Raw genomic sequence first — 26,133 nt, forward strand, 5'->3', positions numbered from 1 at the left:
CCTGAGCCGAAGGCAGCCGCCCAACCAACTGAGCCACCCAGGTGCCCCATGGGACCTGATTTAAACAAACCAACTATAAAGGAGTTTTAGACTTACAGAAAATTTGCCATAGTGCAAAGAATTGCTATATAACCTTCACCTAGATTCCCCAAATGTTAACAACTTAACACATTCACTTGAGCATTTTTCTCTCTACATAGTCACATTTGTTTTTTGAGAGTAAATTGAAAACAAAATACTCCTTTACCTGTAAGTTTCACTGTGTACTATCTAAAGACATGGACATTCTCATACATAACCACAGTTCAATTATCAAAATCTGGAAATTAACACCATTAACATTAGCTACAGACTTTATTAAAAGTATGCCATTTGTCCCACTAGATCTTTTACAGCAAAAGAAAATTTTTTCTTCGTCCAGAATCCAATCCAGGATTACATGTAGTATTATCCCTGAAGTTTTCTTTAATCTAGAGGAGTATTTCAGTCTTTGTTTTTCATGACTTTGACTTTTGAAGAAAAAAGGCCAATTATTGGGTAGACTGTCCCTCAACTTGGGTTTGATTAATGTTTCTTTGTTATATTTGTGTTATGCATTTTTGGGAGGAATCCTCAAGCATCATGTTTTGTCATCCTCAGTGCATCTAATTAGGAAGTATACAGTATTTGTCCTGTAACTAATAATACAGTAAGAGGGCATTTTGAGACAGCTAGGAAAAACTGAAAACAGGATATTAAGAACTTAGTAATTTTTAGATAATAAAATGGTATTGCGTTTATGTTTTTTAAAAATGGTACTGATCTGCTAATGATATGTACATTGTAGAAGACAAGAGGCTTGATGCCCATTTCTAGGGATTTGGTTACTCTAGGCAGAAAGCAGTAATGATAATATAGCCGGATCTGGACTTTTCTGAAATAGTTTACACTTTGTGCATGCATTTGCCAGGTCTTTGACCATTTTTCCTTTCTTTTATGGCTCCTCTTTTGGTCACTACATTTAAAGTTAACCCAATGTAGTCAAATTTTCTGACTTGTTAGATGAAGAAAGCCTGTGGGGGAGGAAATTGAAATTACTGGCTGAAACTAACTTTATAAATAAATTGAACATTTCATTTCTTTGTGATTTACATGTCCTCCTTACTAAAAAAATTTTTTTTAAGCAATCCCTTCACCTAACGTGGGGCTCAAACTCATGAACCCGAGATCAAGAGTCACATGCTCCACCAGTTGGGCCAGCTACGTGCCCCACATGTTCTCCTTATCATAGATAATCGAGCCTAATGAGATGAGATCATTTATAATGATTACATAGTAAAACTTTATAGCCAAAAATACAAAAAGTCCTCATTTTATTTTTTGCAAAGTACTTTTTAAAAATTTTATTTCACCGAGGACTAATCCTTTGATGATGTTCAAATTTTAAACTATTTTTCTGAGTTTGACTCATGAAAGAAAAATATGAAAAGTTGCTTCTGCAGCATTTTCTTCTAGTTTTTCAAGCCCTCTTGTAGTAGCAACTGGTTCAAAATACTGCTTCGTTTCAAAGCATGCAGTTTAGACGTATCTTCACTGATGACGGTAATATTTCCGTTTTGTTCCTGAGCTGTCAGGTCACTTTCACTGTCAGACAGTGTACACAGTAGAGTGTCATTTTCATAGGTTGGAAAATAGTACCTGAAAACAACCACAGATATATTGAATAACCAAACTATAAATTATCCAGCCAAGTTTCTAGGCAGTTGAACATACACATTACTGTAATTTTGCTAGGTTTCCTTGTCAACAATTCCAGCAGCATTTTGCAAAGGTGGTATGGGAAACAACTTCTGAATTATGTTTACTTTGACCTTTACTGGCTGACATCAGTCTTACTAGTATCCTTGCTAGCTACCCATTCAGCCTGTGCTTGATATTCCCACAAAAACTATCTGAAAAGGCAGCTTACTCCAGTACTGGGCAGCTTTAGTTATTAAACATATCGCCATGGATGAAGCTAAAAATGACATCCCTTTCATTTCTATTCAAAGGTCCCAGGTCTTTCCTAGAGATTACCAAAACTCAAATATGGCTACTTTTTCATACATGAATCCTTTAAGTATCTGATGAAAACACTGTTTCCCTTGAATGTGTGCGTGTTCTTCCCAACCTAATCACTACTGGTTCCTTCATTCTAGGTGATCAAAAATTAAAACACCTATAGAATTTTCAGTCTATTATTCTGGTTTCTTTTCTGGACACACTTAGGAGTTAGTTCTGGAGTATCTCTAAAGATTTCAATTTATTCAAGAAGAATTACAGGAACAGGGTTTCAGGCAATCCAGGACCGACTTTGCCTCTCACAAATCTGGGATTTTATTTCTTTCTTTCTTTTTAAAAATATTTTATTTATTTATTTATTTTAGCAAGAGAGAGGAGACAGAGAGAGACAGAGAGAGTGAGTGTGAGGAGGGGAAGAGACAGAGGGAGAATCTCAAGCAGATTCCATGCTGAGTGCAGAGCCTGATGTGGGGCTCGATCTCATGACCATATGCATGGTCATGACCTGAGCCGAAACCAAGAAAGAGTTGGACACTTAACCGACTGAACCCCCCAGGTGCCCTGAAATCTGGGATTTTCTAGAGGAAAATCCAGAGCTTTGGGGCTAGTGTTGGGGGAGAGGCGGGGGGGAGGTGGTGGTGGTGCTTATTTAACATTTCCTAAGAAGAGAAGAACCTCCAGGCAGCTAGAACCCTACAAGCTCTCAGAGGTTCTCTCAGCTGAGATTGTCCAGACTGCTCTGAGAACCAGCCCAGATGGCTGAACTGGCAAAGGATACCTGGGAGTCTGATACCACCTCCATAATACATATCAGTGGAGCAACTGCTTAACATTTATGAAGTGTGGAGATGCAAAATATATACCAAAAGCCCTAACAGTTGTGTACTCTTCGACAGAGTAATTTTATTTCTAGGAGTTTATCTAAATGAAGAATTGGATAAATGTGCAACAATGTAGGCATATGGATACTCACTGTACTATTATTTATAAGAGTAAAATGTAAGAAACAACCTCAATATCTAGCAAATTAGGGTATATCTACTGAATGGGATATTTGACAACCATTAAAAATGACACAGTCAATACGTATTAGATACAGAAAAATGCTTACAATATTCTGTTAACAAAATACAATGAAAAACGTCTATATTTCTATATCTACATCTTTATCTTCATACCACAAAATCTAAGAGCTGGTTACACTTATAAAAGCGAGATTCCTTTAAAAATTGCTTTTTGAAGATTTTTACTTTTTTCTCCACAGGTATGTTTCTCCTTTATTTAGGTTTGGAGAAACTGAATAAAGGAACAAATAAGGGATATGAAGCAAAGAAGTCTATGTCTGGTTGAGTAGTACTCACTCTGGTTGATCCCATGTCTTTCTTTCAGGAAGCAGTGATGTATGTTTAGCTTCTTCCATATGAGTCCTTAACTCTGCTTTGGATTTGAATTTCACATGGCAGCCATAACACCTACATTGGTGAATTTGCCTCCGAATGAAATTGACCAGTTTCACTTGCTGGTAGAAATTTAATCCTGAAAATGACAGTTTATACAATCATTAGACAACTGGTCAGGCCCATTTTTGTACTGTTATAATGTTTTTTAAAAGAGCCAGGTCTCTCTTTTTTTAAAAAGATTTTATTTATTTTTTTGAAAGAGGGAGAAAGAGAGAGTGAGCACAAGCAGGGGGAGGGGCAGATGGAGAAGCACACTCTGCGCTGAGCATGGAGCCCGAGGTGAGGCTCGATCCCAGGACCCTGAGATCATGACCTGAGACAAAGTCAAATGCTTAACTGTCTGAACCACCCAAGTGCCCGAGCCACTTGTCTTTATTAATGAACCTGAAGAGGCAGTACGATTATAAAGAATAATAGATACCAAACAAATAACAGCCAATACTTACATAGGGCTTACATGCTAGGCACTGTTCTAATCAGTTTCCATGCATTAATATGTTTAATTCTTGCAAAACTCTACCACATAGGTAATATTATCATATCCACATTATCTATTAGGAAACTGTCCAAGGTTGCACAGGTAGTGGGTGGTAGAGCCAGCATTTGACATGTATACGTGTCCGTGAGAACAGCAAAGTAAAGAAACACATTCCAGAGTCTAGGAAAGTAGTCAGTAAGATGAGGTGTGGCAAGTGGGCTTTCTACTGTCTTTGATCCATTAGCAAGTCGGTAATTTACATCTTTATGCCCCTAATCTTTCCATCATACTGATACTGAGAATGATGCAATTGGGTCCATCTGTGATAAATCATCTAGCTACACTGCCAAGCAGTACAGCTAGGTGTTTTATATACATTACCAACTCCCTTCACATTCTGTTGACCTGAGGTCTTATGTCACACAGCCAGTAAGTGCTGGAGCTGGAATATGAACTCTAGTCTGACTTTAAAATCCATGGTCTTTCCGTTAGCTCCTTCTACTTTCTTTATAATAGATACTATTAACTTCTATTTTATTTGAAGCGTTCATATACATAGGAAAGAAGAAAGACCATATGAAATAAAAAACCATATTTGAATATTACAGTTCAAAATGGTTGTGAATCACTGCTTCAGGCAGTCCCGTTGAGACCATCTGTGGAGAGACACATTTTGGCTGTGCATTCTCCAATCATGACTACTGAATACAGGCATCATTTACAGGATGGTGTATAAAAACGCAGCATCATGGAAAACAACTTCTGAATCAAACTCACCAAGTTCTGACTTTATTCTGAGGAGATCAAACTCGTGAGCATCCTAAAAAAAGGAATGAATATCTGTGAGCATATAAGTTATTTAATCTTTCAGGCTGAAGTTATAAACAGACAGCTTATTCATAGGAGTCTGAACACTGTCGAAACTCAGTCTCAGTTCATCATGTTCTGTTTCTGAAGTATTCGAAATATAACTGCTTCCCCCCATCACATCCAATTACTTTTTAAAGCACAGTCCAAACAAGTCATGCCAATCAGTTAAAACATTTTAATTATTCACAGTTTGTATCTACAGTTTTCACAATTTACTATGTATGCATTCTGCAGTCTGACAAAAGTGTCCTCAGTCTCTAGTAAGATGTGGCCCTACTTACTATATTGTGCGCCTGGACTAGAATTATGGATACACACAAGCAGATAGGTCATTTTACAAATCTGCTCTTCATTTTATGCTGTTAAATACACTGTTTAATGCAAATTTCTCTTCACTGCCACCTTCCCATAAATTACATGTCTTTTGACTTTTACAATGCAGCCTTATTCTGTTCCACTCGTGCAACTGTCCATCTGGGTAAATGTTTGAACTTAAAAGCTTACAGAGAATAAAGATCATCTAACTCCCTATGAGAAGGCATTCAGTGTAACATCAGAGGCAGGATAATTAGGAATTCTATGGTACTTCAGGACTGAAAGTGACTGAGCAGAGGCTGAGGACACAGGTCAAGGATGTTGCAAAGGAAATTCCTACACAGCGTAGGGGTATTAAGACTCCTTTCAATTCAAAGATATTAGGATATTACGAATTAAATTTAAACACTGGAAACTATACATACATAATATTAGCAACCTGTTTCAGAGAAAACGACTCTCTGCTTTCATAGGGGTAAATGCTCATGGCCTTTCACAAACCTAGTTTTTTTCTTTTTTTATGGAACTTAGAACAGTGTTTCTGAATGAGAGTGGGGAGAAGGTGGGTGAAACAGGTTAGTCTGCGTCACTGTTGGCAGAGATGGCTGGGGGAGGGTAGGGACAGCACATCAGAATCATCCAGTAATATTTTTTTTTTATTAAATCACCCCTCTACCCCCAAGCTGCAATACTGTCATGACTCATCAGATGTTCCCCCTCTTCACCCCCACTGTCCAGCTGAGGATCAGAGATGTTGGGAGTGTGTCATCTCTCAGATACACTGGGGTGAAAAAAGGTTTAGAACTACTAGCTTCAAGCTTCATTATAACATAAAAATGGCATCCTGAAGGTAATACATGAACTGGAAATACCTTCAAATTTCTTCCCTCCAAATCCTTGTAACTGTAGGAGCTGTACAAGCACACCCTATACCCTCTCTGCCCCTACATCCCCTGTGCCGTCCTGCCCCATTTCCCTCAAGGGCTTTGTGAAGGGAACTTTCCCCCTTCCTGCTTTCCCTATTCACCAGCACAGGAAGCAGGGGGAAAAGACTCAGAACCTGTCCATATCTTGAGTACTGCTAATCATGGCTATAGGCCCCACATTCTAAACTAGAATGATCTCATAAACACCTCAGTGGTCTGTGAAATCCTACCGTAACAGTTTGCACAGGTCCTGCTCATGGTACTAAATTGTCCTGAGTTCTAGTTCTCCTTGAAGGATCTGGCCTGTCTCTTCTGTTTTGCCTATAGCACTTTCTTTTTAATAAAAGATTTATTTATTTGAGAGAGAGAGAGAGAGAGAGAGAGAGAGAGAGAGACATGGCACGAGTGAGCCCAGGAGGAGGGGCAGAGAGAGAGAATCTTGCAAGTTGACTCCACTCTGAGGGCGGAGCCCAACCCAGGGCTCAATCTCACAACCCTGAGTTCACACCATGAGCTGAAACTAACAGCTGGACACTTAACCAACTGAGCCACCCAGGTGCTCCACTTACAGCACTTTTAGGAATGGGATAATGACAAATTAAACATGAAAGCTGATAAGACTACAATCATGATCAGTTTCCCTGTCAGAACAAAACAAAATTCAAATGAATAAAAGTATCTCACCTCCATGTGGACACATAGTTTCTCAATTGTTTCTGCTTGCTTTTCACAAAACAGGCAGACAGCAGAGTCAGGGCGTTCTTCCCAATCAGACCAGTCACTGTGTTAAAAAGAAAACAGGAAATAGAGAGATTCCCTCATTAAGAGGGTGTACTATGCAGTCACTTGGTATTACTTCCTCCTCCCTGGGAAACCCTGCCAATCTCTTTCAACTCTGACATTTTTGTAAAGATTGTCACATCATATTATGACTTTTTGATATAGCTTTTGAAATTCAAAGCAGCACCATGAAATTAATATAAATAGCGAACAGGTGCTGCTCCCTTTTCTTCTATTTGCTTCTCTTCTGAGCAGCTATTTTACTACAGAATCAGTATAATGTCTTTCTGACACAACTAGGTTTAATTTGCAAAGGAGGCATACCAGTAGATGCGATGCTCTCTCTCATTAGGCACAACCACTAAGTACACATGCTGTGAGGTGCGATGTTGGGAGTGTGTCTCTGCATGACAAATGGCGCGTTTTAAAAAGGCAAACCATATATCCTTCATGTAGGAAATACTGATCATTTTAAATGGGGCAAATGTTAAATCTGGTGGTGGTAAACAGAAGTCAAAAACTATACAGGACCCATGTTACCATTCCTGCTTACCCCCCATCCCATGCATTTATTTTTAAGACACTGCCAACTTCTTGTCATTCCGAAGCCGGGAAAACTGAAATCCCAGGAGAGAAAAAAGGCCAAGCAGCTTTGAAGGAAAAGAGGATGAATAACAGGGAATCCTTTTAGGTTGAAAAGAACATTTCCCGAGCTTGTAATTCCAAGAAAAGAAGCTGTGAATGTTTTAACTAGGTCAATTGGGATGAACACGGAACAAGGTTAACATTAATTCCATTATAATCTCTACTCCAATGACAAGCAGCATGGAGAGTTCAAAGGTTGTAAAACTTCAGGATCTGGGCACCAGCCAAGTGAGCAAAACAGCAATGGCCTGTATTTTTCTCGGCATTATATATTACTTGTGTGTTCAATTAACAGTTTTTAAAAAAACTTTTAAAATTTCATTTTTATTAATTTATTTATATATTTATTTTTAAGGATTTTATTTATTTGAGAGAGAGAGGAGGAGGAGGAGCAGAGGGAGAGGTGCAAGCCGACTCCGCACTGAGCATGGAGGTTGATGCAGGGCTTGATCTCACGACCCTGAGATCAGGACCTGAACCAAGACCAAGAGTCTGATGCTCAACCGACTTAGCCACCAAGGCACTCCTCAATTAACAGTTTTAATGGCAAAACACTATTTAGCTGGAATAACAGTTGCTTTAGTGATTTTTATGTCAAAGTCACTTTGAATTCAAGTTTTTGGACTATTACATGGACGAATGCATGACTCAGAAAGTTTTCTTCATTTCTATTCACTTTAGAATAAACATTTTAAACCAAACTAGATAAATGTTTTCCTACTCTTAAAACACAGCAATTAATTAGCAGCTGTAAAAAGTCTTACTCTTCCGGATGGTCTAGCAGATCCCGATCATCTTCCAATTGAACTTCCTCCCATGATTTTCCAAGTTCCTTTTGTGGGAAGAACAGAGAAATTAGGGAGATGAAGGGAGCAGGGGAAGAGGGGAAAGGAGAGAGAAAATAGACACAAAGTTAAAAAAATAAAGAAAACCCCACTAAAAACCCATATTCACTGGTTTTAAATCAATACAAGTAGGATTTATTAAAACAGTTATTTCTGTGACAAGGAAGGCTGTATCCTAAAATGCTTTTAATATGTTTTTCTTTTTGGAGAAGGAGTGATATTCTTTTAATCAAATTCCTTTCTCTTAAATGTAAACCAGTTTCTCAACCCTGGATGCACATTAGAATCTCTTGGGAACCTTTTTAAAAAACCAAAAATATCTCTTGATGGGGCCCATGAACACCCACCTAGCTGGACTCTTTCTCCCTGAGGTCCCCTACAGTCTATTTTTCAAACAGCAGCCAGTGATCTTTCTAAAGGACACTTCCCTGTTTGTATAAACCCTCCCATGGCTTCTTACCACACTTAGAACAAAATTCAGAGGCCTTATCATGGCTTGTAAGACCTGCGTGTGTTGTGCCCCGGCTCCTTCTCCATCCCTTATGTCCCACCACTTTTTCTCTGGCTCAGTTTGCTCCAGACAGATCAGGGTCTTTGCTATCCCTTGAACGGAGCAAGCTCACCTCCACCGGCTACTTCCGGACTTGTTGCAACGTCTTCCTGAACACTGCTCTCTCACATAACTGTGTGGCTCCGTCGTGGGGGCATCTGCTGAAATGTGACCACCTCTTCTTCTGACTCCTCTAAAACAACACCCCTCCTCCCACTTATTTTTTATTCCCCTATGATGTTTTATTATTTTTTTTAAACATCAATCATTTCTTGAAATCAGTTCTGTGTATCTATTTGTTTTCTCATCTGCTAATCGTTTTCTCCATCAGAATTGTCCATGAGGACATGGACTTTGTTCATTGTTCCATTTCCAGAGCCAGGCATACAGTAAGTACTAGAAAGTATTTTTTATTTATTTATTTATTTATTTAATTTTATTTATTTATTTATTTATTTATCTATTTATTTATTTATTTTTAAAAAAGATTTTATTTATTTATTCGACAGAGAGAGAGACAGCCAGCGAGAGAGGGAACACAAGCAGGGGGAGTGGGAGAGGAAGAAGCAGGCTCATAGAGGAAGAGCCTGACGTGGGGCTTGATCCCAGAACTCCGGGATCACGCCCTGAGCCGAAGACAGACGCTTAACCGCTGTGCCACCCAGGCGCCCCTAATTTATTTTTTTTAAAGATTTTATTTATTTATTCGACAGAGATAGAGACAGCCAGTGAGAAAGAGAACACAAGCAGGGGGAGTGGGAGAGGAAGAAGCAGGCTCATAGGGGAAGAGCCTGATGTGGGGCTCGATCCCATAATGCCGGGATCACGCCCTGAGCCGAAGGCAGACGCTTAACCGCTGTGCCACCCAGGCACCCCTAGAAAGTATTTTTTAAATTGAATCGTAACTGAAAAAGTCTAAAATTTCAATGCCAATTTAGATCCTACCTCAAAAGGTTTTTGTAAGGTGATTAAATAAATTAGTTCATATACAGGCATACCCCAGAGATATTACAGGTTTGGTTCCAGACTACCACTGTAAGGCAAGTCAAATGAATGTTTTGGTTTCCCAGTGCATATAAAAGTTATGTTTACATTACACTGCAGTGTATTACGTGTGCAAGCATTACGTCTAAAAAAACCAGTGTATACATCTTAATTAAGTATTACAAGAATTACCAAAATGTGAGTCAGAGACATGAGGTGAGCAAATGCTGTTGAAAAAGTGCCGCAGATAGACTTGCTCAACACAGGATTGCCACAATCCTTCAGTCTGTAAAAATCTGCGAGGCACAATAAGCGAAGTACAACAAAACAAAGTATCCCTGTATATAAAGTACACGGTAGCAGGCAAGAGTAAGCACTCAAATATCTACTTCAATCCCTTTTATCTCTTACAGTTCATGAAGTTGCACCCATGTAGGGCTGTGTCTGGCAAATTTAGTCATAGTTTCAGCAAAACTTTATGGAGTAATGAGCAGGAATATCTTTTCTATTCTTGAGTCATTTGTTCCTCTTCCTTATCTTTTCTTCTTTCTCCATCCAATTTCCTCACTGTGCCATGCAAAAGTAGACAGTGCACTAAAGAAGGATGTAGAACAATAATGGACACCTTTGCAAGCAGCTAAACTATCGTTACAGTCCAGCCCAACCTGACCTGCTACATTCTTGTTTGATATTCCTCCTCTGGAAAAAAATAACTAAAATTTATTCTCAGTTTTGAACTTTTTTTCTTTTCTCAAAAAGGTATTCATTTAAGCAAAAACAAAGAACTACAAGGTCCATTATGATTTAGGGAAAAAAGAAAATCTATCATTCATCAACTTAATGAGAGGTTTTGAAGCTGTCATTATCTATCAGCTAAATGATGCATAAACTCAGACCCGCAGAGATTTACATAATGTCATTAGAGATAGTTAATTTGGACTCTATAACATACTTCCCAGAGTTGTCATGAAGTGTCTGAACCTCATTACGGAAACCAGGAATGGTTTCAACACTGCCAACAGGATCCTTGTTAGTTGGAATTTCTGGTGATGAATTAAATCTCTCATGGATTACTTGATCTCTCCGGACTTATACTTTAAGGTCATTGCTGTAGGACATTATTCAAAGAAATACCACCTGTGGTATTACCATTTTCAATGATATGGACAAATGTTGCTTATCAATAAATGTGTTAGCCAAAGAGACATAAAATATCTTTCAGTGTCAAACTTCCAAACCTAAAGCATTATTTTGCAACTTTCTGAGTATTCAGTATAACATGTAGGGATTTTCCTAGGCAACAGCACTGACCATTTACCATTTGGGAAGAAAATGGAACTTGGTGTTCATTACTGTATTAAGAAACAAGTGGTTTGCATGTGATACTAGCCCAGACTTTCCTAGAATGCTCTGCCTTGTATAGTCAAATATATATGATTTATTATAGGAATAAGACCCATAAAGAAAAAAAAGAAGAGCACAGAACTCTCTAATTAAGATGCTGTGCCTGGTAATGAATCATGTTAGGAAAGCAAAGATTTCAAGAAAAACAAGTTTGGAAGGCATGTCAGGAAAGATGTTCAGCACACCCCCTCAACCCCTACATCAGATGGTTTATGATCAATGAGAGGGTGGACAAGAAAAACATAAAAAAAAAAGAAATCCCCTTCACCTAGCATCTTCACCGCTCCAACACACACACACTTATATGTACTTACACAAAAAACCCATTATAAACAGAGAAAGAGAAATGTTTTATTTTTTTCAAGTTTTTATTTAAATTCTAGTTATTGAGAAGTTTTTTAAATGGGGGCACTTGGGTGGCTGAGTCTGTTAAGTGTCTGCCTTCAGCTCAGGTCATGATCCCAGGGTCCTGGGATGGAGCCCTGTGTCTGGCTCTCTGCTCAGCAGGGAGCCTGCTTTTTTCTCTCCCTCCTCTCCTCCCCACGCCACCCACCCCCACCACTTGTGCGCACGTGCTCTCTCTCTCAAATAAATAAAATCATTTTTTTTAAAGAAGTGTTCCAAATGTAACTAATTTCATTAGAAAGAACTATACTAAAACTATGAAAAACAGGTTAAAAGCTTACTTTTGTTACAAATGGCTTTGTAGATCTTTAAGAATAAAACAACATAAATAAAAAATGGTAAAACCACTGCAAAAATAATTCCCTTTAGGAAAACTCAGGGCTTGAAACATGAATGCCTTAGGAATAGGTAGCTGAAGGCTCAGTGATGATGGTAGGGGCATCTGAACATGAAACTGCCTGGGAAATTGTCCCCTTGACCATCTCTACTATTCACTGAACACTTCTGTTTGTGAGAAAACAAAGAAAGAACCCGTAGTAGGTAATCTAGACTATGCATAGTAACTTTTTATGCATTTGCAAGTCTGTTATTATTCAAAAACTGATATGAACTTTTAATTATGGAAATTATCTCACCTAAGGAAGAAAAAGGAAAACTGTCAATTTGCTGAGCTCAGAGGAGAGCCAAAAACACCCTCTGTGCCTTAGCTCTCCCGCCCTTGATGACTATTAGAGTGCATCTTGCCAGGAATATCCTGGATACTGCCATCACTGCTGCCTGGAGATTCTGCTCCAGAGTAGAGTTGAGGAACTCTGTGGGTACATATCTGCTACAGGAGAGGTCCAAGCATTAACTTTGTACACCCCAACCCAAGGTGTTGAAATTATGTGCTGACATGTAGGTCTCTCGTTTGACCTCTGAGCTCTCTTGAGTAGTGACTTAAATCAACCACCTTGTCTATAATATTTTTCTTCCTGTTCCACTAATGTCTGGAACTGGAAGGCACTCCAATGTGTGTAGAATGTATGAAGCCAATGGAAGTGCTTCTTGCAGGGAAGAGGATGTGAGAAATGGATGTGTAGACCCTGACGACTAATACAACAGTTCTCTCTTTGGCCTCACATTCATCACACATGTCAGCCTTTTCCCTGAAAGGAATACACAGCGAGTGTCTCAGCAATTTTTTTCTCCTTTTTAAAACCAGAGCAATGTCATTATTCATTGCTTAAGTAAACTTTTAGAAGAATTTATTCTTCATATTAAATATTTTTGTGAAATATTAAGTATTTTCATTAATGGGCTCTAAAAGGAAACTAAAATGATGCTGAGCAATCTCTGACCCTCATTTTTCTCTAACTACACAGTATTAGTATTTGGAACAGTCTTTTATATATTCATTCTATATATGATACCTTTTATCTACAACAATACTCAGGATGGTATTAAGGTTGATACTTCCGGTAAGCACATCTCTACGTTAGGACACTTTTACATCTTTAGAGACTTTATTAGCTTCTTCAATCCTTTTCTAAGGTGAGTTTATATCTTTTCCAAAATGCCACAGCTAATCATAACACATTTTAGGTTTTGTTTTTTAGATTATTCTTCTTGTTGTGGGCTATTTATCTCAGTGGGAAAGCATACAGGGCTAAGAAGGCTAAGGTTGTGGGTCAGAGCCCTTGACGAGATTATTAAAGTCAGCTTTACTTTGACCTTGACTCACTTTCTAGTTTAGTATAAAAGAAAACAGGCAAAGTGAATAGATTACGAATTCATCACCATTACTTGACCAAAAACCCAACCAAAAAAGTAAGAGGTAGGTAGGTACCTCATTTCAACTGAGGAAAAAATTGGAGGAAACTTACACACAGGTTAAGTATCCTCCTCTAACTATGTGACTCTGAGAAAAGATCTGTGCCTAGTCTCCAAATCTCCAAAATGGGGATAATGATAAAATCTGTGACACATGGATATGGTTAAGAGTAAATGACTTCATATAAATATCCAAGACAGTGCCTGGCACATAGCAAGTAGTCAAATGCTGCTAGTTAAAAGAAAAAATTACTTCTATTAATATTCTCCTAAAATGATTTAATTTTCATTTTATATACTATTAAAGTCTTTATATTCTCTTGAAACACTCCTCTTGAGTTATGATTCATGCCACACCATATCTGGGCACTCGGTGGACAGTATAATCTAGCATGCCCGTCTAAAGACAGCTGGTCCTTGCAGATACTTTCAGTTTTGACAGACAGACTACTTGATGCCCAGAGAATAAAGCATCATACTTTTCTAAAAGTGCTACCAGAATTTGAGTGAACAGTCCCTTTGAAGTCTCCTCTAAAAGGTATTAAATACCTCCAGCCATATATATAATGTTCTGTTGGTCCCAAGTTCTTGAATATTATTTTAAAAGATCCCCAGAAGGAAGTACTATTAAATTGCTTCCACAAATTTCTGCAGTAGCTGGTATTTCTTAGAGCTAACACTGAAGTCTACTCCCCATTGGCTTGGTCTGGGCCCTGAAGCAGCATTTGTTCTAGGAATTAATGACTGAGTGATTTCAAGAGAAGACTGAAGGACTCAAAGGGTGCCTTTGCCTTTAGCTAGTTGTAAAATATTTGTAGCAGATCATGACAACTTCTCAGAGTCAATCTTCAAACACATGTCAAACTTGGTTCTCAAGGGGAATTTTAACACTACAAGGATTAGTTAGAACAGACAAAAATTCCACCCTACGGCAGAGATTTTTTTTTTTTTTTTTTTAAACATTTTATTTATTTATTTGAGAGAGATAGAGACAGCCAGCGAGAGAGGGAACACAAGCAGGGGGAGTGGGAGAGGAAGAAGCAGGCTCATAGCAGAGGAGCCTGATGTGGGGCTCGATCCCAGAACGCCGGGATCACGCCCTGAGCCGAAGGCAGACGCTTAACCGCTGTGCCACCCAGGCGCCCCCACGGCAGAGATTTCTAACATATTTCAGGATATGCTTGTTTCTGTCCAATAGATAAAATGGTTGATTATAATCAATTATGTCTTCTGTGGCCATGAGTTTGGATTCTAATTCATTCCTACTGAGAAGAAAAAAATAATTTCCATTTGCTTAAGAAAAGTGTCAGAAATAACTTTCTACTACTTTCTACTAATTCAAGTGGAGAGTTACATAACCCTTTTTTTCACAGGAGTGGATTATTTCCTTTGTTATGTACACCCCCAAATTCAGCAGAGTAGGGCAGGGCCAGTAGCATTCGTCATTGTCAGTCAAAATTCCCTCCTACAATTCTAAATGCCCTCCTAGTGACACTTGCCTCCAACTGAATACCTTCTCTTAACCAAAAAGCTCAGGAAATGGTATTAAGGTTTCTAGGCAAGGAAAACTTTCAATGTATTTAAAATCCTTGACATGATAACAGCATTATTACATTCTATTAGCCAAACAAATCAAAGTCCTCTTGCCTAGTAAAATGACATGGTTTCTCTAAAATTTCCATTAAAGATAAGCAGGCCAAGGAGGATTTTTTTTTTTTTTTTTTTTTGGGAAAAGGAGTATTTTTTTAAGGGGGAGAGAGGGAAGAATGAAGAGATTTCTTTGGGGGGTGGGGTGGAAAGGGCAGAGAGAGAGAGAATCTTAATGAGGCTCCATGCCTAGCATGTGAACCCGACACGGGGTTCAATCTCACAACCCTGAGATAATGACCCAAGTGGAAATCAAGAGTCGGATGCCCAAACAACTGAGCCAGCCAGGTGCCCCATGAAGTGATTGTTTTTAAAGAGTTATCTAGCATAGGACACCTAACACATCCAGAGGTCAAAAGATTTTTTTTGAATAGAATATAGAAGTCTCTGGACTCAAGGTAACAGATAGTATAACAAACGAGACAGAGTGTGTAGCTACTCAAATGCTTTATGTTTATTATTCCTTTTTTTTTTTTTTTTTTGGTCCAGATCACTGAATTCTAGACACAATGACATTTTTACTGTGTAAACATCTGGCAAATCAAAGACAAACGAAATCAAGTTCTGCTTTGTAAACTAACCATTATGAAGCTAATCACTGCTTGGAAGTGTCCCTTGATTACATTTTGAACTTTATACTAATTGCTTGTTTAAATATTAGACAGCCCTTAGAAAGATTTTTGTTTGTGGAAATGCAATCAAATTTTAAATTACGAAGAGAAAGCCTTACCAAATAATTGATGACATAAAATTGGTCATATTCTCTGTTCTTAGGATTAATCCTCCGATGCTGTTTTTTCCTCATATGGTCTTTAAGTGTATTTTTGTCCCTGAAGGTCTTCTCACAGTACAAGCACTGCAAGCTAAAAAAAAAAAAAATACACAAACACTGACAGATGACACAAGTCTCTTGGATAGCTGCTGCAAAAGTCCTTTATTTTAAGTCTTACGATTATTCATTTTAGGTCACAGAATCTTCAAGTGGGATATGACATCCTTGTCAGAACCTCTCTCACTTCACTCATTTAGCTTTGTGGGATGCATGCTTGGTTTATTTTGCAGGTGGCTACACTGGCCAACTTGCCTATGTAGTTCAAACTGGGACAGAGAGAGCTAATATCCAAAATTATTCTGGAGTTCTCTAATCAAATTATCTCTTCTAAAAATGAAAACATAGTTATGTTCTTCAAATAATTACAATGATAACTAGCACTGGCTGCCTCCATTGCGTACAACAAATCAGTCCATGGTTTGGCATATTCCGTGAGCTGATATGCAGGGTTTAATGCCTAGTTTCAGTACATACTAGCAGTGAGACTTCGTTGTTACTTGCCTTCTCTACTGACATTCATTTTCTAATGAAAACGAACAGACTGCTAACAAAACGTCTTTCTTTACCTAAGTCTGCTAGTGGATACTGCCTGTAACTTCTCCTTATTAGCCATTAGAGTTCCACTTTTTGGAGTCACACAGATTATATCTAAGCTCCCTCCTACATGAAAGCTCAAATGAGTGAAATCAGTTGTTTCAATTTCGAATTCTTTTGTCATCACAACTAAATACCCTCTGAACCATTTCTTGTGCCACAGAAATAATTATATTCTTTTACAGCAAATAATTTATGGCATTAAAAAAAGATTATGCTACTCTTGCTAGAAAGCACATCTGTTATTATTTTATAAATGAAGGATCATTTAATAATACTGAAAGGACTTGTTTTAATGTAGTGTTGATACTAGAATTTGAACTCAGGACTTTTAATATTTCTTTCTTAATGTTACCATTACGAATACTGTGGGCTGAGATTTCATTTGAAAAAAAAAGGGGGAGCACATGGGTGGCTCAGTTGGATGGGCATCCAACTCTTGATTTTGGCTCGGGTCATGATCGAGCTCTGTGTTGGGCTCTGCACTTACTGGTGACTCTGCTTAATATTCTCTCTCTCCCTCTCCCTCTGCTCCTCCCCCCGCTCAAGCTCTCTCTCTCTCAAAATAAATAAATAAAATCTTTTTTTTTTTTTAAAGATTTTATTTATTTATTCGACAGAGATAGAGACAGCCAGTGAGGGAGGGAACGCAAGCAGGGGGAGTGGGAGAGGAAGAAGCAGACTCATAGCAGAGGAGCCTGATGTGGGGCTCTATCCCAGAATGCCGGGATCATGCCCTGAGCCAAAGGCAGACGCTTAACCGCTGTGCTACCCAGGCGCCCCAATAAATAAAATCTTTAAAAACAAACAAAAACCTGAAAAAAACTAGGTTTTGAGAGAAAAAATACTGAGTCCTCTCCTAGAGAGAAAAGTGGGTAGATTTTTGAAAGCCATTTTAGTGACCTAGAGAATTTCCTTCCTTATTTTACAAGCTAAGCTCTCGATACCCACTAGATACCCGCAGTCACCAGAATATGATCTTAGGAAAAGTGGAGTGTTATGATCTATAAATGTGAATAAATACTAACAGGTAAAAGAATGCAAAGAGTATGCTATATCCCACATAAAGGTGAGTAACATACAACATTTTGATAATGTTTACTAAATATGTGAAAAATTATACTGAAAATGGGCAGACACTAATGGAGGAAGGGCACACATGAAGATTCAAGGGAATTAATAATGTTCTATTTCTTTTGTTAAAATAAGATTTATTTATTTGAGAGAGAGTGTGTGTGTCCATGCACACACATGATGGGGGAGGGGGGGCGGCGAAGGGGGAGAGAGAATCTCAAGCAGACTCGACCCTGAGATCATGACCTGAGCCAAAATCAAGAGCTGGATGCTTAACCGAGTAAACCACCCAGGCATCCCTGTTCTATTTCTTAGGCCGGTTGGAGAGTATACTCTCCATACCCTATATAGCATACGTTACATGGTATGTACATTGTTTGGTATATATGATACTTCTTTCAGGGGCACCTGGGTGGCTCAGCGTTAAGTGTCTATCTTTGGCTCCGGTCATGATCCCATGGTCCTGGGATCCAGCCCCGCATAGGGCTCCCTGCTTGGCAGGAAGCCTGCTTCTCCCTCTCCCACTCCCCTTGCTTGTGTTCCCTCTCTCGCTGTCTCTCTCCGTCAAACAAATAAATAAAATCTTAAAAAGCCAAAAACAGTAAAAGGCAATATGATCTAGACAAAAAGACGACTGTCATGAAAAATGTAAACTTTCAACATGAGAGATGAGAAAATTCTGGGACACCTGCATGGCTCAGTCAGTTAAGCATCTGCCTTTGGTTTAGGTCATGATCTCAGAGTTCTGGGATGGAGAACGGCATCCAACTCCTTGCTCAGCAGGGAGTCTGCTTCTCCCCCTGCTTTTACTCTCTCTCTCTGACAAATAAATAAATAAAATCTTTAAAAAATTCCATTTTACTAATTACTTTGATTAGATTAATCTTAAAAAAATTCACAACAGACAATAAAAAAAAAATTCCTAAAAGAGTCCAAAATTAAAATAGTTTCAGGTTGTGTTTCATGAAAAAATTACTTACTTGTCCAGCTTTTTCTGTAATGTGCACAGAAAGTCATTGCAGTTTACAATGTTGTCTGGCAATCCGATGTTGAAAGCATGTTCTCTGGCCATGTGGTTCAAAAGAACAGATCTAGGAAGAAATGTGAGCAATTTATATTCCTTACAAATCATCTAGTAACAAATCAGGTCAGGAATAGCATTTTTATAATGATAACACTCATCAGAAGTACATGAAAAGGTAAAACACTAAAACACACATTTGGGCTATGAAAGAGTGACACGTTATAAAGTATTTAAGTACACATATAATCACAATAGTTCTTTAAAGTCAGTTAAGTTTGTTCCATTATCTGCCAGTGGACAGGAAGATAACTCTATAGATGAACTGGGTTTCTCTCCTTTAAACTATTCAATGAACTGTGCTTTGCCTACTTTTCCAATTCATCATGAGGAGGAGGAAGAGACAACTGCCAAAGGGAAATATGCCCTGCTATATATGTCCGGGGATCACAGACATTTAGTCAGCTCACTATCAGACACAGACCTGGAACACACAATAAACACATTTAAGTATATGTAAGGGTTACCATAACCTGAATACACCATGACCAGGCTGTTGATTAGGTTATGCTGAAAAGGAATATTTTAATTTATCTAAATTTTACATAGCAAATATGCCTATGTGTAAAATATATTATTCTACTGGGTCTTTATCACAACTTTATTTTTATGTAAGTTTATTTATTTATTTAAGTAATCTCTACACCTAACATGGGGCTTGAACTCAGGACCCTGAGATCAAGAGTCACATGCTCCTCTGACTGAGCCAGCCAGGAGCCCTCTTTATCACAACTTTAGTTCATAAAATGAAGGTGACAGTTTTGGGGAACTTATTAGCACACAAACCACTGACAGACTATGCACAGTGACACATTATACAGTTTATTTAGTTTATTTAGACACTTAGCTGGCCCCCACATCACTGTTTTTTAGGGTTATTATTTTTTTCCTTTAGAAAATAAAATAAAGCAACCATTCCCATGAAATTGTTTGATTTCTTTTTAACTATGTAGGGTCCCATTTATTAATATCATAGTTATATTATGCTCTTTTGGCTAGCCACTTAACTATTACTGATAACTTTGAATAACACTAGTGTTTTTACAGAGTATTTCACAGTGCCTTCTGGCACAGGTTGTTCTCTATGCCAACTGCCCTACAGAAGAATCAAATCTTCATTAGTGGTGTTTTATTTATTTTATTTTATTTTATTTATTTTTTTAAAGATTTTATTTATTTGACAGAGAGAGACAGCGAGAGTGTATTTGTAAATATTAAATGCTGTATAATGAGAAATCTGTCCGGTCTTTGTCCTTGTTTCCTGTCACAGAGCTTCTAAAACCCTTGGAATTTCTCCGTGACAGGATTATCTTTGTTATGCTGACAAGGCTACTCACCAAAGGCCCTTAGTGAGCTTCAGAATGGGGGCTGGTCAATGAAAAGACTAACCACGTTATTAGAAGGCAGCGCTACTGAGCCAGCCTGACCTCCAGAGAGGTAAGGGGTCTGGATATTAAGTTCAAGGACTGAACCAGTCATGCTTATGTGATGAAGACTTACTAAAAATTCTGGACATCAAAGCTCAGTGAAGATTCCTGGTTGGTGAATACCTTGATGTGCTGGGTGGGTGATGTGTCCTGATTCTTTGGAGAAAGGCCACAGAAGTTTTGACTTCGGACCCTCCCAAAACTTGCCCTATTTATTTCTTCATTTGGCTGTTCCTGATTTCTTCTCTTGACTGTTCCTTTATAATAAAACTGCAGTCCTGCGTATACTACTTTCCGGAGTTTTGTGAGTCATTCTGTAAATTACTGAATGATGTAAATAACTGGCAGAATCCTTGAATTTTTAGCCAGCTGACAGAACTTGTGGCTGATATCTAAAATGGAGGCAGTCTTGCTGGGGATGATGCCCTTTAATCTGCAGAGCCTGATGCTAACTCTGGGTGATTAGTGTTTGAACTGAATTATAGTAATCCAGTTGGTTTTGGAGCCAGTTGGGAGTGGTAAAGAATTATCAATACCCCAGTTTTTGGTTTTTTTTTTTTTTTAGATCCTTATTAATTTTAATATTCAAAAGTGAAACATCAAAATCTGCTAAAGGTTTAGAGTTAACAATATAGAAGGGTGTGTCTGTAGTAGTTTGTTATACATGGTGTTGCCTGTCAGCCAACTGAAAAAGTCCTATGACATTAAACACAAATTTATATTTGGCATTTAAGAATAAAGAGGAGCAAACCAAGAAACAGACTCCTGACTACACAGAACACATTGATGGCTACTGTAGAAGAGCTGGGGGGTGGGGGTGGGGATAGGTGAAATAGGTGACAGGAATTAAGGAAGGCATTTGTAGTGCTGAGCACCAGGTATTGGGAGTTTTTTATGTAAGTGGTGAATCACTAAATTCTACCCCTGAAACTAATATTACAGTGTTAACTAACTGGAAATTAAATAAAAACTTGGAAAAAATAAAAGAAAAAAATGAAAAAATTAATCTCCTATTCTGCTTAGAGCAACTATAGCCCATCTTTGATGTTAGGCATATTAAAAAAAATTACTGCTGATATATGAAAGGGTCCTGCGCTAATCCACAGAACTTAATTTATATAACCATTATGGATGTTTTGATGAGTTTTCAGATGAATAACAATAATATTTAAAGACATGCATAAGAACAAACCTGTTTCCGAAAAATTCCTCATTGCAAAACATACAAATACCATGAAAACTGTTATCATTTCTTTCTTGCTGCTGTTGTTCCAGAATTTCTTTCTGTAAAGTAGAAACAGATATTTGATATTATCTTTAATAAATGCAGTTAGCTAATGAAAAATGTGATAGTCTGGATGGGAGGAATCTGGGGAAGAAGCACAAAGGGAATCTATGAATGCTGACAATATTTCAAATTTCTCCATTTCTGTCCTTGTATCAAAACTCCAGTCTATACCGTCAAATGCTGACAGAACACTCCACTTGGATAGCTATGCAGGAAACTGAATCAATGGGGTCTCATCATCCTTCCCTACCCTGGCTTTACTCCTATTTTTATTAGTCAACTCCCATCCTCACCCTCTTTCCTGAACAAAAATGTCGTGGGCTTTTTGATTTGCTCCTTTTGGTACTTCTCAGTTTAGTCTGCAATCAAGTTCCGACATATTTTTCACTTGAACTATCTTTTATATTACTTCTCTCCAGCATTCCCAATGCCATCGCCCTGAGTCCAGTTTTTAATCAGTTATAGGATTACTATAAATAAGTCTCCTAGAGGGTCTCCATGATCTCAATCCTTTTTTCATCATATCCACCCTTCTTTTTGCTTCTAGGCAAACTTTCTTAAACACTGTTTTCCTACACTATTTTTTAAAAAATATTTTATTTATTTATTTGACAGAGAGAGACAGCCAGTGAGAGAGGGAACACAAGCAGGGGGAGTGGGAGAGGAAGAAGCAGGCTCCCAGCGGAGGAGCCCGATGTGGGGCTCAATCCCAGAACGCTGGGATCACGCCCTGAGCCGAAGGCAGATGCTTAACGACTGTGCTACCCAGGCACCCCTGTTTTCCTACACTATTATCTTGTTAATCTTCAACTCAAGTAATTTTTTTAAAAAAAGATTTCATTTATTTATTCATGAGAGACAGAGAGAGAGAGAGGCAGAGGCAGAGAGAGAAGCAAGCTCCCCACGGAGCAGGGAGCCTTATGAGGAAATTGATCTCAGGACCCCAGGATCACAACCTGAGCCGAAGGCAGACACTTAACTGACTGAGCCACCCAGGCAGACCCATTTTAAATACACTTTGGTAACATCTGGTCCAATCAGGGTGGTTCTACACACCATCTTTCCCTGAGGTCATTTTATTTCTCTTTGCTTTTTGCCTGTTACAAATATTAACCTGTAATTTAAGATTCCCATTTTTATCATGATTTCCATTTCCAGACTACTGTATAAGAGTTATAAGCTCTGGCTCTGAAGCACTGAGCAGACTTAGATTGAACTCTGGCCCTCAGTGGTACTCAATTTTTTATTTAACTTTTTCAATCATCAGTTTTCTCATTTTTAAGATGAAAATGGAAATATTGTTTCACAGAATTGTTTATAGGATTAAATCAGAAAATTTATGTAAAGAGTCCAAATTGTGCATGGGTCATTAAATGTTAGATATTATTGTTATCCAGCTAATTTCAATTTCCACTGTTTATTACCATCATCTCTTTGTTAACTTTTTGCCTGCCTTGTCTTCTGAAGGGGTATGAAAACTCTTTGGAATTAAAGTTAATTCTTTAAGCTGTTCTTAGAATGACATACTACTCTCCAGCTTCTCTTATAACATGGAGCTCAAAATAGGAACTTTATAAAGTTTATTGCTGATTCTGTGAATACCTATCGAATAGCATAAAAATGAGCTAATTAATATCTAGAAGCTTAATAAATTCCATGTGGCATTTCTGGAAATGTATCACCAAACATCTAGAAATACTAATTCGCTTGAAGAAAAAAAATTAAGAAGTTACCATCAGAAAAATCAATTCAATGAACTGGTTTCAGCCATGATGGGATAATGGATATCACACTTATCCTTCCTCTGTAAACTACTATAAAATAACTTGCTTCATCTATTTTATCTGTTTTCAGACATCGGATAATAGTGCAGGGTTGCGATCCATGAAAGAAGAAAATAATACACTGCCAGTTTCCTGCTGGGTATTTTCCAAATTGCAACATAGGGAAGTGAAACCCAAATGAGGTGTAACTACCTCATCGGATGGAGGAAAAAAAAAGACTGGAGTTCAGGATACTAAAGTGAGTACACTTTGTGTGACAAGGTACTAGAGAGAACAGAGCTGAAGAGAGGGAGCTCAAGAAACCCGTAGTGGGATTCTTTTGATCTTTGTCCAAATACTGAGCTGTATACGTAAAAAGGAGGACTCTCTGAGTCCTGATGGAGGAATTTCCAGGGGCTGTGAAGCTTAACGGAGATTCCAGAGGTTGCAGCACTGGAATATGTTGGAGTTCCGACATGCAGAATTTAAAGAACTTGCTCAACACTTTAGGCACACAGCAAATATACAAGAAATTCTTTAAATTTACCTGCTGGTAGCAAGTGGATAGATAAAAGCTAGAGAAATAAAAAGAGATAACATAGATGTATCAGACCATTTTAATTATTGCTTTTTGAGTTTAAGTGAACCTTATATCAAAACTGAAATGGATGGGAGAAGTCAAATAAAAGAGGTATTGTTAAAGTAAAGTGAACTTTTATAAACATGCCTGGCTTGACTAAAAAAAAAAAGAAAGAAAGAAAATACATTTCAGAGCTCTATATCAACAACTTTGTTAGCAGCAAAAACAAAAACCCAGCAAATAAAGCTCTTGATAAAGAACTCTATCACTACTGGTGCAGTAAGGCCAAGGCCGAGCATGTACTTTGTCTGCCTGTTCCTATTTTCAGTCCACAAGTCTCAGTGCTCATTAAAAGTCACCGTTCTGGCTCATATTTCTCAAGCTTGTGATGATATAACCCAATCTGGCTAAAGAAAAATCTTCTCCACTTAGTATCTCCTTGGTTTTGGCTCAGCACAAACATAAAAGATTTTGAGTCAAACCAGAGGGATACTAAGCCATTTAAGGTTTTCTTTGGCCAAAATTTTAAGTTTTATCAACTGGCCCCAAACTGCGAAACCCAAGTATAAACATTAGAAGTGATATAAATTGATTCTTCTTAGGAGAGCTTAATTTACACTTTGGTATATTTGAGGCGGCATGGGATAGACAGGAGAGTAAGAAAAATTACTTTAATAGCAAGTAACTAAACCAGGCAGTTCTGTTCTGGAGCCTCTCTCACAGGGTGATGGCCCGGTACTGACGACTCTCAGCTAGTTTACCTGCACAACTGACGACCACAGTAAGAGAGACAAAGACTCTGGCGTGCCCTTGTCATCCCTGATCTTGCAGGCCCCAAACAACTCCTTTAATTTTTACCCAAGTTCATTCCATTAAGATCTGCCTTTTGTCCACGTCACAAACTCTTCCTGAACTCCTTTCCAGACCTTCCTCCAAGGGGAGCTACTTAAACCATTTGTTGTTCCACCTTTGCTTTCTGTTTATTTCATTTGCATAAGACTTTTCTCATTTTCATAAAAACAAGTCTAGGAAGAACTTCATAACTGGGGAAAATGAACACAAGGACTAGCTTTATTTGGGCTCTCTGCTCTTCCTAGACTTGATAATTTTAAAATAAGAGAAGTCTTATGTAAATGAAATAAGCAGAAAGCAGAGGTCAATCAAGAAAAAATAGTTTTTCTTTTCTCTTTCTTTCCTTTTTCTTTTGTAAAGCTTGGTATCTGATTAGTTCTAGCATATACTTTAACTCACTTTCAAACAAAAAATATAATATTAACAGATAATCCACAGAAAGCATCACAAAGATGTGTAAATCAAAGCCTACCAGCTTTGTGGTTTTATTTTTCTAAAAAAAAAGAAAAAATCTCATGCTGGGTAGATATACTAGATTTTATTCATGGATTTACAGAACAGAGGGATGAAGAGAATGTCACAGATGTTATATGTTTGAACTTCTCAAACTTATCTGATGAAATCAGATAAAATTTTCATTACAAAATAGGCCTGGATAAAAACCACAGTTGTAAGAATACAAGATCAGCTTATGTATTAGGCAAAGAGTCATAATAACAAGCTGTATTTTTGTCTAATTGGTTTAAAATGTCAAGAATGGCAGCAAAGGGGTCAGTGCAGAGTCTTTCATCTTTATTCATAAGCCAAAGGCAGAGGAAACATTAATGAAACAGCAGACAGAGCAGATGGCACTCAATAGTCATAGGGGATTGACATATACAGGTAGAAAATGAAAATGTGAGTTAGGCTGAAAGTGATAAAAATCAGCAATTTAGGAAAAAGCAATTTAGAAAAATCTCAATTTAGTTAAGTATTTGTATACAGGAAAGCAGAAACTGAGGCTTAGAATGACATATCCAATGGAGATAGCTTGTGCTATGGTCAGGAAGTAAAACTAAGGCTGACGTTATTAAGTATAGATACCAAAAAATGTTCTCTAGATACTGACATTTCAGATTCACAACAGACTTTCTGGCTGAATGGCTGTGAGTGACCATGAGATGAAGCAGCACGCTCCAAAGAAGGTTCCTTCCTGATCCAGCCCACAGGCAACAGCGCAGCAGAACCTGTTAGGCACCCTCAATTCAGGAGTCCAGCTGAGCTCCTTCAACAGAGAACACAAAAAATGTCCCTACTAAAGTCAGAGCGGTGGCCCAGAGCCTCCAAAGGCAGGTGTAGCAGGATCTCCTAGCCCTCCTGCTTTCTACTTTCGGAACCATGGATTATCTCTGAGGTCTTTGGGATTATTTCATTTACACCTCTAACTTAGCCCAGTAAGTATTTCAGGCTGCTATAAAACAATGTGGCATAAAAATTAGAGT

The 26,133-nt window shown here is 38.1% G+C and overlaps 1 protein-coding gene across 2 annotated transcripts in view; it reads right to left on the bottom strand.

Annotated features, from left to right (window-relative positions):
- Positions 1-335: 335 nt before the first annotated feature.
- The window catches only part of ZNF277 (zinc finger protein 277), a 103,898-nt gene continuing 78,100 nt past the window's right edge, over positions 336-26,133 (bottom strand). For both annotated transcript variants that reach the window (XM_045792822.2, XM_045792823.2), the window contains exons 5-12: positions 21,362-21,453; positions 18,642-18,752; positions 15,892-16,024; positions 8,279-8,346; positions 6,774-6,870; positions 4,756-4,798; positions 3,402-3,576; positions 336-1,677 (exon numbers count right to left, since the gene is read on the bottom strand). In XM_045792822.2, the coding sequence (XP_045648778.2) occupies positions 1,491-1,677; positions 3,402-3,576; positions 4,756-4,798; positions 6,774-6,870; positions 8,279-8,346; positions 15,892-16,024; positions 18,642-18,752; positions 21,362-21,453 (906 nt within the window). In that variant the 3' untranslated portion in view covers positions 336-1,490. The remainder of the gene's footprint in view (positions 1,678-3,401; positions 3,577-4,755; positions 4,799-6,773; positions 6,871-8,278; positions 8,347-15,891; positions 16,025-18,641; positions 18,753-21,361; positions 21,454-26,133) is intronic.

The sequence above is a fragment of the Ursus americanus genome, chromosome 3 (genome assembly GCF_024610735.1).
Source record: "Ursus americanus isolate L20-20 chromosome 3, mUrsAme1.1.p, whole genome shotgun sequence".
Classification (NCBI taxonomy): domain Eukaryota; kingdom Metazoa; phylum Chordata; class Mammalia; order Carnivora; family Ursidae; genus Ursus; species Ursus americanus.